Source organism: Vigna unguiculata, chromosome 1 (genome assembly GCF_004118075.2).
Source record: "Vigna unguiculata cultivar IT97K-499-35 chromosome 1, ASM411807v1, whole genome shotgun sequence".
In the NCBI taxonomy this organism is placed as follows: Eukaryota; Viridiplantae; Streptophyta; class Magnoliopsida; order Fabales; family Fabaceae; genus Vigna; species Vigna unguiculata.
Window position 1 is genome coordinate 38,275,408 of NC_040279.1, and position 13,253 is coordinate 38,288,660.

Here is a 13,253-nt window from a genome sequence, read left to right on the forward strand (position 1 = left end):
TTCTACAAATTAATATCAACAAGTAGGATTGATTTAATCTTTTTCATATCTTTGAACAATTAACTCTCATAAACAAACACACAAGTATAAAATATCTATATAATTAAATATAACTTTTAAAATATATAGAATGAATATAATCATTATAATTCAAATTAATTATTTTTATACGTTATATTATGTTTTAACCTCAGGTTTGAATTCTGTTTGTTTGACATGATTAAGTTCAAATGATTATATAAAAAGTATAAAAATAAAAAACAAAAATTATATCTATATTTATCATTAAAGTATATAAAAAAATGTACAAGTATTTAGGATAAAGAAAAAAATTATTTTTAATTAAAATTTTGAAATTACAAAACATATTTAAACCAATCATTAAAAGAGATTTGATTGTAACTACCTGAAGGGATTGAGTTGTAACATTTTACCATCAATGTACAATGAAAAAAAAATTCAAAAGTTCCTACAATATGTAATCATACAGAAAAAGTTACCTTGCCATAAGTCTAATATAAGTAAGTTGAAGGAGGTTAGGGTATTATAATGATCACTATTTGGAGTTTGAAAAAAGTCACCAAAAAATTATAAAATTTGCTGAGAATTTTACTCGCTTCATTTGTTGGTAGAACAATGTATTATCTGTATAAGATTACGATATTTTGACAATATTTGATAAAGTTTATTTTTTGATACATGTCAAATTTTTTTTTAAATCATATCAATTTTTTTATCTAATATAAAATATTATTATGCGTGCATTGTCAAAATATTTTTTTTTCAAAAAATAATTTTTCTATCTGTATATGATTGTACATGATGTTGGGCAAAGAGGTTAAGTTTGGTAGCATGAGTAAGATGTTTAGGTCCACAATAGTTTGGTCCTTTGACCGTATGATTAGTATGGGACCCCAAATACGAAACGTGAAAGAATTTAAGACCTTTCTCAACCTATCAACCCAACATTTAACTCTACAGTTACTTCACTATTACAAGTCATCCACATTTGGGTGCCACCTTCTATTAATACTTTCTTTTACCTGTTCTTCATTTTCTTCTAACCTTTCTTCCTGTACGTTGGTCCTTGTGCACACAACATATAATGTTTCTTGTCTTGTCTTTCACCTGCTACTTTCTACTTCGTCTTTATAAATATAAATAAAATAAATCCAACCAAAATTGTGTTGTGGCCTAAGTTTAACGGTGTGTTGGGTGGCTTTGACGACACCAACCTTTGGATAAAGGAAACGATTAGAAAAAAAGAAAATTGTTTGATAAAATAACAAAACAGTAACTGCTAAAAATTAAATTATTTCTTTTTGTTTTCTCTTTAATTTAAATTCAGAACGAATCTGTTTACAAAGTAGAACCAATTATTGAGTTTATGCTTAGAAACATGTTTGGGTGTTTCCTTGGTATTGTTGGTCCATCTTGTGGTTCACAAACGTTATCAATGTTGATAAGTGATGCCATTCATTTAGTGTTTGCTTCATAAAGGAAAATTTAACTATTTATAGATATTAATAGAGACATGCATTTATTTCACAATTTTTTAATTCTATTAAATTAACATTTAATGTTATTAAAACCATGAATGGAGGGAATATGTTATCTTTTTCTATCACTATATAGTTTTGAAACTGTATTTCTTAGAATCTTCAAGAAAAATACTTATATAATATTGATATTTATACCAATATGGTAATTCGTTAATGAATGATGATAAATCTGGTAATTCAATTAAAATTTTCGTTGCAAATGATAGTATAGTATTCTCCAAATTTGAGCGAAAACTATTTTCGTCACATAAAAGTTAAAAATAAAATAAAAATACTAGCATCTGTTTAGCGTTTAATATAGCCAGTTTAATTTCATTAACTGATTTGATTATTGTTTTCTTTCTTTCTTTTGATTCATTGTTTTCCCACAGTCTGACTGTTAAATATCATTTAAAGGTGTTAATAAATATTCATCTTATTGTAACCAGTGAAAAGCCATTCATATATTTTATTATAAAAATCGTTCATGAGTTTTAAGAACACTAGAAAGTAGTTGTCTTAACAAAAACACTAACAGATAATTAATAATTTTCTTCTGTCTTAAACTTAATAATGTACAATGCATTTAATACAACATGGTGACTAAGTTCTCTCTTAAGGAAGTAAAAAGGATAAACTAAACAGTGAATGTAAAACACATCTCATTCACAGAGAATGGTAACTTAAATTTATAATAACAAAATGGTGGGCTCTGTACTGGTTTCCTCAAACATGGATTAAAAATATGATCTTGGTTAGGTTTAGTTAAAGGGATTTGATTCCACATAAACTAAAATTTGAATATTTGTTAGGAAAGGGATAAAAAAATATGAATGCGGCATTAATGGAGGAGAGGGTAAGAGAAAAATAGGAAAAGAAAAGATAAAGATTGGAGAGATGCAGGTAAATTTACAGCATGAGATGAAATGAAAGAAAAATGATCGAGATGAAATTAGTTAGGCATATAGAGAGTGATGTTCATGAAATGGCAAGAGGGAGAAGCATAGCCGGTGTTTTTATGGTGCCGTACTTGCATTACATAAGAGAATTTTGATGTTAGAAAAAGAAAAGAAAATGGATGTTTGTTTATATGCATGCGTTGGAAGGCATCTATTCCAAAACTCATCACCTACCACTGATAACTCCATCCCTTCCTCTTTATCATCACTCACATTCCCCTTCATCTCCCTCTTACCCGACCACCTTTTTCTCTGTTCTTCAGATAGCTCCACTCCAACTTAGATTCACTCTAACATTTTCCGCATATATATGGGAATAGGATTCTCGCTTATATACCCAAACTTGCTTTTGCTGACACCCCACTATTCGGAGGCCTCAAAGATCTGCCCTTTTCAGTTTCTTCCATTGTTTCAGCCTCTTAGTTCTTCAAGGGGCTGTTTCAAAGATCTGGGGTTTCAGGCTTCTAACTTGCTCTTCTGAATGAGTACTGGTGAGAGTGTGATTATTATCTCTTCAATTTGAGTTATTTCCAATCTCATGTTTCTGTTACAAGGTTCCTTTTCCTTCCAATTTTTTTCTGTTGTGTTGATTGATTGATATTGATAATGTCTTTGTGTTGCATATTGTAGGTATTGAGGCTGTCTGAAAAATGGGGTCTGGTCTTAGTGCTGGATTATCCAAGAAAACTCCAATTTTTGGTCTCAAAGTTTGGGAAATAATTGGAATTGTAGTTGGTTTGTCAATAATAGTGATTCTTGCTGTGGTCTCACTTTGCCTCACTTCAAGGAAGAAATCTAGAAAAGAGAAAGACAGGATTCCCCTTAGTCAAATACCAACTGTGTCAAAGGAAATCAAGGAAGTGCGGATTGAACAAGTGCCAACTAATGCATTTGCTCCTCGTGATGGAATACTTCTTACAATTCGGGACAAGTCCAGTGGCAAGGAATCAGACAATGTTATGGTTCATTTAGGTGTGGGGAAGATGAAGAATGGAAACAGTAACACCAACACTCACTCAGATTCATTTCGTTACATAGAGAAAGATGGCAGCGGTTCTTATTCACAGTCTGGAGAAGAAGGTAGCTCTGGCACCTTTACAGTGTACAAGCAATCTTCTTCACACCCTATAACAGCTCCCTCACCTCTATCTGGCCTTCCAGAATTTTCTCACTTGGGTTGGGGTCACTGGTTTACCTTGAGGGATCTTGAACTTGCCACTAACCGTTTTTCCAAAGAAAATGTTCTCGGTGAAGGAGGGTATGGAGTAGTTTATAAGGGCCAGTTGGTCAATGGAACTCCAGTGGCAGTTAAAAAGATACTCAATAACATGTGAGTTTCAGTACAATGTCCAATTGTCCATTGTAGATACCTTACTTTCTTAGGTTTAGTTCGTTCTCTGTTCAGCTGAAATTCAACTCCTATGGTTTTTGGTTTAGCAGTGGTCAAGCAGAGAAAGAATTTAAAGTGGAAGTTGAAGCTATTGGCCATGTCCGACACAAAAACTTGGTTCGCCTTTTGGGGTTCTGCGTTGAGGGAACCCACAGGTATCACAATTATCAATTATCATCTCAATATAAATGATTTCATATAATCTTGTCAATTTCTCAAGTTAAGTCTTAGACTCATACACTTGTACTCTGAGACAAATTGTTTGAAGAAATCAACTCCTTTTTTAAATGTTTTCACTTTAGATGTGTTTACATATGATAATGTCATTTATGCGGTTTGTTCTTAATAGTGCTAATGTATCATCGCACTTTCTTATGGTGGTTGGCTACTTTTCTGTATTAACAAATTAAAATGTGGAATTATTGCTGTGCTAAGTGTGTTATATGATGCATATATGTCATTACTGGGTTTTTAATATTGAGTAAAGTCTTACAAGTTTATGGAAACTATTCAATTTTATGTGAACTTTTTTGAGTTTGACAACCTTGCATATAACATTATAACCGGCTGAGCTAAATTAAACAGTTTTATCTTTTTCCGGAATAATATGAATTGTGCGTGTTTATTAATCTGCTACTGGGTGATTGGTGAGACTGAACTTGTGTTCACTGAAACATATTTGTCCTGTTATGATACGTTCGCAGGATATTGGTTTATGAGTATGTGAATAATGGAAACTTAGAGCAATGGCTTCATGGAGCAATGCGCCACCATGGATACCTTACCTGGGAAGCACGTATCAAGATTCTGCTGGGCACAGCCAAAGCGTGAGTGTCTGCATCTGTTACTTATATCTTTTCTTAGTCCTCATATAGAAGCAATTTACTTGTTACAGGCTAGCATATTTGCATGAAGCAATTGAGCCAAAGGTGGTGCACCGTGATATCAAGTCAAGCAATATATTAATTGATGATGATTTCAATGCCAAGGTTTCTGATTTTGGCCTGGCCAAGTTGTTGGGTGCCGGGAAGAGTTATGTCACCACAAGAGTTATGGGAACTTTTGGGTCAGTAATTTTGTGCTTTGCTGAAGTTTTCCCATACTCAGTATTGTTACTTTTGTAAGAAAATAACAAACTATTCTTCTTTCTTTCTTGCTATAAATGTTTCACAGATACGTGGCTCCTGAATATGCAAATACTGGTCTTCTAAACGAGAAGAGTGATGTTTATAGCTTTGGTGTTTTGCTATTGGAAGGAATTACTGGAAGAGACCCAGTTGACTATGGTCGACCAGCAAATGAAGTGAGTAAAACTTGCTGTTTCTCTTGGTAAAATCCAGCTTTCAGTATGCGTGCACTACTTGTTTTTGCATGTTCATTGTTTTCACTACTACTTTAGGATAAATCCTTAGTTGATTCTTGATAAATATTTTTTTTTTCATGTTCGCTACTTGTTATCTTTGCTCTGGGATAAAAAAATTAACACTATTTTTCTACTTTCATTGTTACTATGAGGATTAGTTTGGGTGAATGGCTATAAATAGTCCTCAATCCAGCACCCTTTGCTCCATTATCAACAAGAATTCTGTGTTCTTTATAACCTATTTCTATGTGACAGGTTCGGATAAAGTGCTTCTAACTTGGCTGTACCAATTATCTGCATTACTTTCAGGTGAACCTGGTTGATTGGCTGAAGATGATGGTTGGAAATAGGAGATCAGAAGAAGTGGTGGACCCCAACATTGAAGTGAAACCATCCACTAGAGCTTTAAAACGGGCTCTGTTAACGGCTTTAAGATGTGTAGATCCAGATTCTGAGAAAAGACCCAAGATGGGCCAAGTCGTTCGAATGATGGAGTCAGAGGAATACCCTTTACCAAGAGAGGTTTGTTTTTCCCCTTTGCCATGATTAAAGTCCACAAGCTCTTCTCCTATCTCTTCAACATTCCACATTTTTTTCCCCTTTAGCTGGGATTATCTATAGTAAAAATCAACAAAAAAACTTAGTAAATATCAACTATAGTCAGCTTTTATGTTGGATGAAAGGAATGTATATGGTGGCTATTCCTCTCTATATCTTTAAATTGTTTTCACCGTCTATAAACTTGTTTTTAGAGTAAAAACTTAGAAGCATAAATCACATCATTTAATTTGAGATGGTTGTGTGAATATTCAGGACCGAAGACACCGAAGAAGAAATCGAGGGGGAGTGGAGAAATAGATTCCCAGAAGGAATATTCTGACACAGACAGGAGTGAGATTCAGGATTCCAGAGAAGAAAGAAGAGGGTGACAATACAAATGATTCTTATACAGAATTTGGTGGGGTGTACATGGAAGTGGTAGCTTCTTTTTTATTTTCTTCCATAGCTTTTCAGATTTTTGGATGGTACAGCTGAAGATATTTTCCTTTTTAATATTTGTTTTTCCATGAATTGGTCAGTTTTTTCTTGGTGTCCCTTTGTTTGTGTGTAGGATAAGGTGTGGATGCTGTTTGTAAGATAATAACCCATAACATTGGGGGGTGTACAGAACTTTATATCTTTCTTTCTCTACTGCAAACTATATTCCATAGTCCGTTGCTAGAATGTGTGGTTTAGGGATGAAAAAAATATCTTGTATGTGAATATTTATTTATGGTAAAATTTATAACAGATACAAACCTTCATGTTCTTGCATATGTGAGTAACAGATACGTGTATGGTATCTATATTTGTATATACCTCTTATGGTTGGTGAATTTTAGATCAAATTATAAAAGTAATATGATTAGGAAGAAATATATTTACAAATTTATAAAATCAGTGTTGTTTTAAAAGCATTACAAAAAATATTTAAAATGATTTTATACTAATACAAAAGAATCACAGATTGATACGTGAAAGAAAAAAATTTCAGATAATTACAGTGTTAATATATCTTATAGAGAGAATAGAAAAAATCGAAGTAAGGTTAGCTATTATAATTTATCATATAAAAGTATACATGAAGGAACTATGAAGCTCCATGGTGAATACTTCTCTTCATGTTGAGTACAAGGTAATTATAGTGATAGTTGAATTTCAAACAACAGTCCCTTAAACAAGTAACAAAGGCAGAAACACATGATAACTCTGGCAAGAAAGTAGCTAAAGAACGGAACCAGACATAATGGAAAACATAAAAAAGCCTACTTCTCAGGATTCTCCCATTTGAGAGGCTTCACCACTTCCCAGGTGAAGTCAGTGTCCTCTCTTCCAAAGTGACCATAAGCAGCAGTTTTCAAGAACCTTCCATTTCCACCCCTTTTGAGGTCCAAATCAATGGAAATCATTCCAGGCCTAAAATCAAAATTTTCCTTCACAATCTTCAGAATCTCCTTGTCTGGAATCTTTCCAGTTCCGTAAGTGTCAACAAACACAGATAAGGGATCAGGAACACCAATTGCATATGAAATTTGTACAAGGCTTCTTCTAGCAAGACCACAAGCCACAATGCTCTTTGCAGCTTGTCTAGCAATATAGGCTCCGCTCCTGTCTACCTTGGTGGGGTCCTTCCCAGAGAAGGCACCGCCACCATGAGCTCCCCAACCACCGTACGTGTCGATGATGATTTTGCGCCCTGTGAGACCGGCGTCGCCGTGAGGACCACCGATCACAAACCGCCCCGACGGATTCAGATGGAAAATGGTCTTCTCATCTAAGTACTTCTCAGGTATCACAGCCTTGATAACATGTTCTTTGAGATCACCAGCAATCTCATCATTGGTAACAGTTTCATCATGCTGCGTTGAAATTAGGACTGTGTGGACACGAACTGGGACCATCGCACCATTGTCGTTGTAATACTCCACAGTAACTTGTGTTTTTCCATCAGGTCTTAACCAGGTGCATGTGCCATTCTTCCGCACTTCGGTGAGCCGCGCACCCAGCTTGGTTGCAAGGACATGGCTCAGAGGCATAAGCTCAGGTGTTTCATCTGTTGCATACCCAAACATGTGACCCTGATCACCGGCACCTATGTCCTCGGGTTGCCTGGTGAGGTTTCCATGGACTCCCTGAGCAATGTCGGGGCTTTGTTGTTCCAGGTAGACCAGCACCTTGCAGTTGTCGGCATCAAGACCAACATCATCGGACACAAAGCCTATAGTACGACAAGTGTCGCGAACAATCTTCTCGTAGTCTACATTGGCCTTGGTTGTTATCTCTCCGAACACCATGACCAAGTTGGTCTTGGTGCAGGTTTCGCAGGCAACCTTGCTCTCTGGATCTTGCTCCAGACAGGCATCAAGCACTGCATCAGAAATTTGGTCACAGAGCTTGTCAGGGTGACCCTCGTTCACCGACTCAGAAGTGAACAAGAAGGTATCCATTCTCCCAAGTTCCGAGCTACAAGAAACCAAACAAGGGTTAAAAATATAATCACAAATGCCTCTGAGACACCAAGGGTTGATTCAAAAACCATGCTGAAATTACCTCGCCCACAGAAACAGGAAAAGGTAAAGTTCCACCCGAATAAGAACAATATTCAGAAATTTTGATTCTTGGAAGATTAAAGAAACCCTGTCGTTATATCTTAAAAGCATAAAGATGTATTCTTCACATTCAAGAAAATAAATTACCCTTGTCGGAAAAGAAACAGGAGATAGAAAACAAAATATTGCCAAAATTAGTATGCAGCATCAAGATACAGTGGATGTAGATCACCAACTGATTTACTTTGATTAATACGAATTAGCTTTACCAATTCACAAAATGCCCAACTATGCATGGAATCAGAAAGACCCTTCAATCCTCAGCTTCAATTGTAGCAATAACTTGACATAATACACAACTAAAGAAAAATCACAACAATACCTCAGGAAAAATTGCAAATTTTTCATGTAATGAATTTCATAACAAAGAATTCAATCATGCATGAATAGAACAGAGTAATATTGTGATAATCAAAGGGACAGAAAATGAGATGAGTAAAAAGTAAGGAGAAGAACAAAATACAGAAACCCATGTAAGAACTTTTTACTCTGTAGAACATAGATAGAGTCAAGAGGGTACCAACTTTCAACTCCTTTCAGGTTTAGATAAACTTCTTGCCACTCTTACGCCGTGGCTTTAGGTTGGTATTTATAGAGTCACCGAATGGATTAGGATCCCCGACCAACTGTCACACTTTCTATGTTCTTAAGCTTTGCTGTCTAGAACACGGTATTGACACTTGTCTAGAAAACCCATTTTAATTTTCTTATATGACAATTAAAAAACTATTCAATATTTTGGTTTTCTAAAATATAACATTGTTTCCTAGTAATGTCGTTTTTCTAATTTTTATTTTACATAAAAAATAGCTTGAAATCTAATTCTGTGCTCCTTCTCCAAACTTTCGATTTTAATGCAAATTTCGAAAGTATGTATATTTTAGTTTTCTAAATTAGTCCTATTATGCCAAGATGAACCAGATGTTGGTGTTATTTTGATTGGCGTGGACAAAGAGATAAAATTATATTCTGACCATAATAAAGAATGTGATTCTTTGAAATAATAATAAACTAGTAAACAAAATTAGAAAGACAACAAATCATTATGGGTTATCTGTGGGTAGTGAATGACGGGTAAGCTTTGGTGGAGAATTGGATGAAATGCTTGAACGTTTGGTATTGAATAGAATCAAGACTGACATGATTATACTCTTGGCCAAATTATATTCAGTGGATGGATGCTTAAATAACGTAGAAGAGGGGAAGAATTTAATATAATACATCATTTCTAACAAAATTTTAAAAATGAATTTATATGTTTTTATTCTTATCTCTGATTTACTTTCTATTTTTAGTTATGATAAACTTAAATTTATTTATACTTAAATTTCAAATATGATTCAACACGAGTTTCAACTTAATTTAAAAGATAAGCATCATAATATGTTTAGTATCATAATATTCTTACTTTTTGAAAAGTAATGAAAAACATAAATATTTATTACTTATAATTAACGAATGAAATAATAATTTGAGAAAGTTTTATTTGATAAATTTTGACAAACAATTATTTTTTGATAAATAAAAAACTAAAACTTTGTTACTTTATTTTTCTAACTTCCATATCAAAATAAATAAAAAAAAGTATTCGGTTTAGTAACTTTGTCAATAAAATATTTGTCAAAAATAATTTTTAAATTAATAATTTTTATACTTGATTTTGTTATGGAATAATAATAATTTATGTGTCTAGTTTTTTTTTGAGTTTGGTTGAGTTAACATTAAACTCAAGTGAGTATGATTTCTGAAAATGACAAGGGAATTTCTCACTCATACCTCGGTGATATATATGAATATTATGAAAATTTTAGATTTGTCAAAAGAGTCATCTGGGCCGGTCTACCACGGATTAGTCATTTAGTGAGTTAATTTAACTCGACTTATCTATTAGTAAGTCAAACAAATTTAAACCTGATCTGACCCATCAAAAGTTGGTAGGTTAAACGGCTAACTCATCTAATTAAAAAAATACAATTTTTTTTTCTTAGATCACAAAAAAAATAAATTTTAATTTTAATTCAAATTCAAATAAACTTTAATACAATCCAAAATGATAATAAACTTAAAATACAAACTAAAATCACAAAAATACAAATCAATATCTAACAACAAATTACAAATAATCCACCCAAATGCAATGTCCAACATAATAAAAAACACTTGTATAACTTTTTATCTGTGATTTGATAAGTCAATTTATCGAGTGAGTTAGGTTATTTGTGAATTAAGTAGAAAGTTAATTTGTATTAAAATTCGTACAAAAAATTCAATTCCACAAATTTAAACCCATTTTGATAAATATATTAAATTCAGTGTAATGTGAGATAATACAAATCTAAATTATATGAGTAAATAAAAATAATTAGTTTTAAGCAATCGTATTTGATTGCACAACTTAACATGCTGCACGTGTCCTGCATTTGAAGAGAATATTAGTGCATGGCATGGTTATGGTAAGGGATGTGAGAGGTGGGAAAAGTGATATCTATACGTAACATAAATAATTCAAAAAAATCCATCTTGATAATTACACCTATTACCTTCATTTAGTTTTTATTATAATAATAAAAATTAATAAATAAGTATTAAAACAAAATAAAATTAAAAAAAATACTTTTCTTTAGTTATATAATACTTATTCCCCTCTATTTTCTATTTTTTTAATTTCCTTTTACCAAATATTCATTTATTGGTATTAAGAAATACAATAGATGACTCTTTTCTGTGAGTTGTACTTGTTGATTTCATATTTTTTAAAACGTGGCACGCGATAACATCATATAACACTATCACTTATTTATTTAACAAAACAAACTAACAATATACGTTGAAGTGAAATAAAAATGGAAAAACCAAAAAACTTATTTTTATCGAAAATAAAATATTACTTAAACCTAATCCACTTAAGAAGGTTGATGATAGGTTATCAATACCGCGTGCTATTTTATTCCCACAATAACAAATTATTTTATTAAATACAATTTGTTGTTTAAACAATTGTTATTTAAATACAATTTATTTGGCTGCACCAAATAAAGTGTTTATATCCAAGGATTTCTTTTATTATTTAATAAAGTGTATAAAAAGTGATGTAACGTTTTAAAGAAAAAAAAATACGTATTAATCCGAATTTATAAAAATAGAAAAATAAAAAAGTGCGGTGAGCGTGGATCGAACACGCGACCTTCAGATCTTCAGTCTGACGCTCTCCCAACTGAGCAATCCCCGCAACTTGTTAAAATATTTTAATTTTACTTTCTTAAACTATAAGCTAAGTATAAAGAAAAACCATATTCATTAACTTTTTGCACGGGATTTAATAAAATTAAAATGTTTACTAGTGGTATATATAATAATGGGTGGTCTTAAAAAAAAGACAAAAATAATACGAAGGATATTAATAAATATGAAAATACTTAGGGCTTTATAAACTATAGTATCCAATAAAATTCGATCCAAAAATGTAAAAAATGACTTTTCTATTGGATTAGATTGAATTCTAATTTAATTTTGAAAATCAATCAAATCCAAACAATATTTATGCATATGTACATATTTTATTTACACAATTATTGTAGCATTCATACTTACATCTTAACTTCTATATATCTATAAGAAAAAGGTTAAAGGTGTTAATGCCATATATTTATTTATGAACAATATGTTTCGCTAATGCTATATTTAGAAATTATGTAAGTAAATATATATATATATATATATATATATATAAATATAATTATGAAGCTGTTGTAAAACATTTGAAAGTTATATTGCTATTAGTCACGTAATGGTGACTTCACGGATGACAAAATTTAAAATTTAAACTTTGTTATATTCATTATATGTATTAAAATTCATTCAATACTTCTACAAAAAAAGAGAGTAAAAGTCCAGAGTAATTGACTCGATCCAACCTATTTTATACTGGATTGTATTTAAATTTTAATATAAAATGATTAAATGATAAATTAACAAAACTAAATTGATATTTTTTTCCAAATTCTTAGTGCAACTACATCACATATATGCTTTTAGCTTTTATTTTATAATGTAATTTGTACTTAAAAAAGGGGTAAACTACGTTTTATGTTTAGCTAATATTTTAAATACGTTAAATAATTTTAAAATTTTCATATTATTTTATCAATATAAGCTTTAAACATATATTTTCAAATTTTTTATAGAAAGATGAAGATCTCACGTAATGATTTTAACACGTAAAATTAATAACACAATAGTAAGATCTAAAAAAATGTGTTTAGATTTTTGAAGGATAATAACAATACAATTTGTTGGGGTACATATAACGTATTTTACCAGTTCTTTTTATGTATTTAGTCTTTTCCTATTATTAGAGAGAATAATTTTTACGTACCTTCATCACTTTTTTGCTTCTTTTGTTTGCATTTATTAATTTTTTTTGTTACATTATATTGTATCCACACCTATAATACTTTCTCTACTTTACAACAGTTTTATTTGAAATAGGATTGGAGGATAGGAATGACCACACCTATTGCTAATAATACCAACTGTTTTAAGGGATGCAAATGGAATTTTTTTCTTCAATTCACGTTTCATAAAATGGAATTATGAACATAAAAGAGATAAAAAGAAAACAAATCGAGGGAAAGAATTATATTTGGGTATATTTAAAATTATAATAATTAAATAAAAAATTTATAACGTAATGGTCCCGTAGCTCAGTTGGTTAGAGCGTTGGTCTTATGAGCCGAAGGTCGCGGGTTCGAGCCCCGCCGGGACCATGGCCGAAATTAGTTTTATTTTTATTTATTGCAATAGTACAGTTTCCGATGCAGAACTAAAATTCGGCAGAAAACATTTTAACCT

At 31.7% G+C, this 13,253-nt stretch overlaps 1 protein-coding gene, 2 non-coding genes and 1 pseudogene across 7 annotated transcripts; 2 read left to right on the forward strand and 2 right to left on the reverse strand.

Moving 5' to 3' along the window:
* Positions 1-2,460: 2,460 nt before the first annotated feature.
* On the forward strand, positions 2,461-6,557 carry LOC114193687 (annotated as a pseudogene).
* A 273-nt stretch (positions 6,558-6,830) lies between these two features.
* Positions 6,831-9,027, reverse strand: LOC114192149 (S-adenosylmethionine synthase-like). 5 transcript variants are annotated; one of them, XM_028081797.1, is made up of 3 exons: positions 8,923-8,939; positions 8,344-8,430; positions 6,831-8,256 (listed from the first exon to the last, which is right to left on the reverse strand). In XM_028081797.1, the coding sequence occupies exon 3, from the start codon at positions 8,238-8,240 to the stop codon at positions 7,059-7,061; it is 1,182 nt and encodes a 393-aa protein (XP_027937598.1). In that variant the 5' UTR covers positions 8,241-8,256; positions 8,344-8,430; positions 8,923-8,939; the 3' UTR covers positions 6,831-7,058. The 5 variants fall into 5 exon arrangements, with proteins under 5 accessions (XP_027937598.1, XP_027937582.1, XP_027937590.1 ...); XM_028081781.1 differs by lacking the exon at positions 8,344-8,430 and having other exon boundaries at positions 8,923-9,027; XM_028081789.1 differs by lacking the exon at positions 8,344-8,430 and having other exon boundaries at positions 8,927-9,026.
* Positions 9,028-11,558: 2,531 nt separating this feature from the next.
* Positions 11,559-11,631, reverse strand: TRNAF-GAA. The gene has a single exon. It is a non-coding gene; the product is annotated as a tRNA-Phe (tRNA).
* A 1,463-nt stretch (positions 11,632-13,094) lies between these two features.
* On the forward strand, positions 13,095-13,168 carry TRNAI-UAU. The gene has a single exon. It is a non-coding gene; the product is annotated as a tRNA-Ile (tRNA).
* The last annotated feature ends 85 nt before the right edge of the window (positions 13,169-13,253 follow it).

Coding starts and splice junctions, on each gene's coding strand:
- LOC114192149 (XM_028081774.1), bottom strand. CDS start 8,453: ATGCTTTTAAGATATAACGACAGGGTTTCTTTAATCTTCCAAGAATCA. Junction 8,257..8,343: donor TTCCTGTTTCTGTGGGCGAG/GTAATTTCAGCA, acceptor GGTTTCTTGTAG/CTCGGAACTTGGGAGAATGG.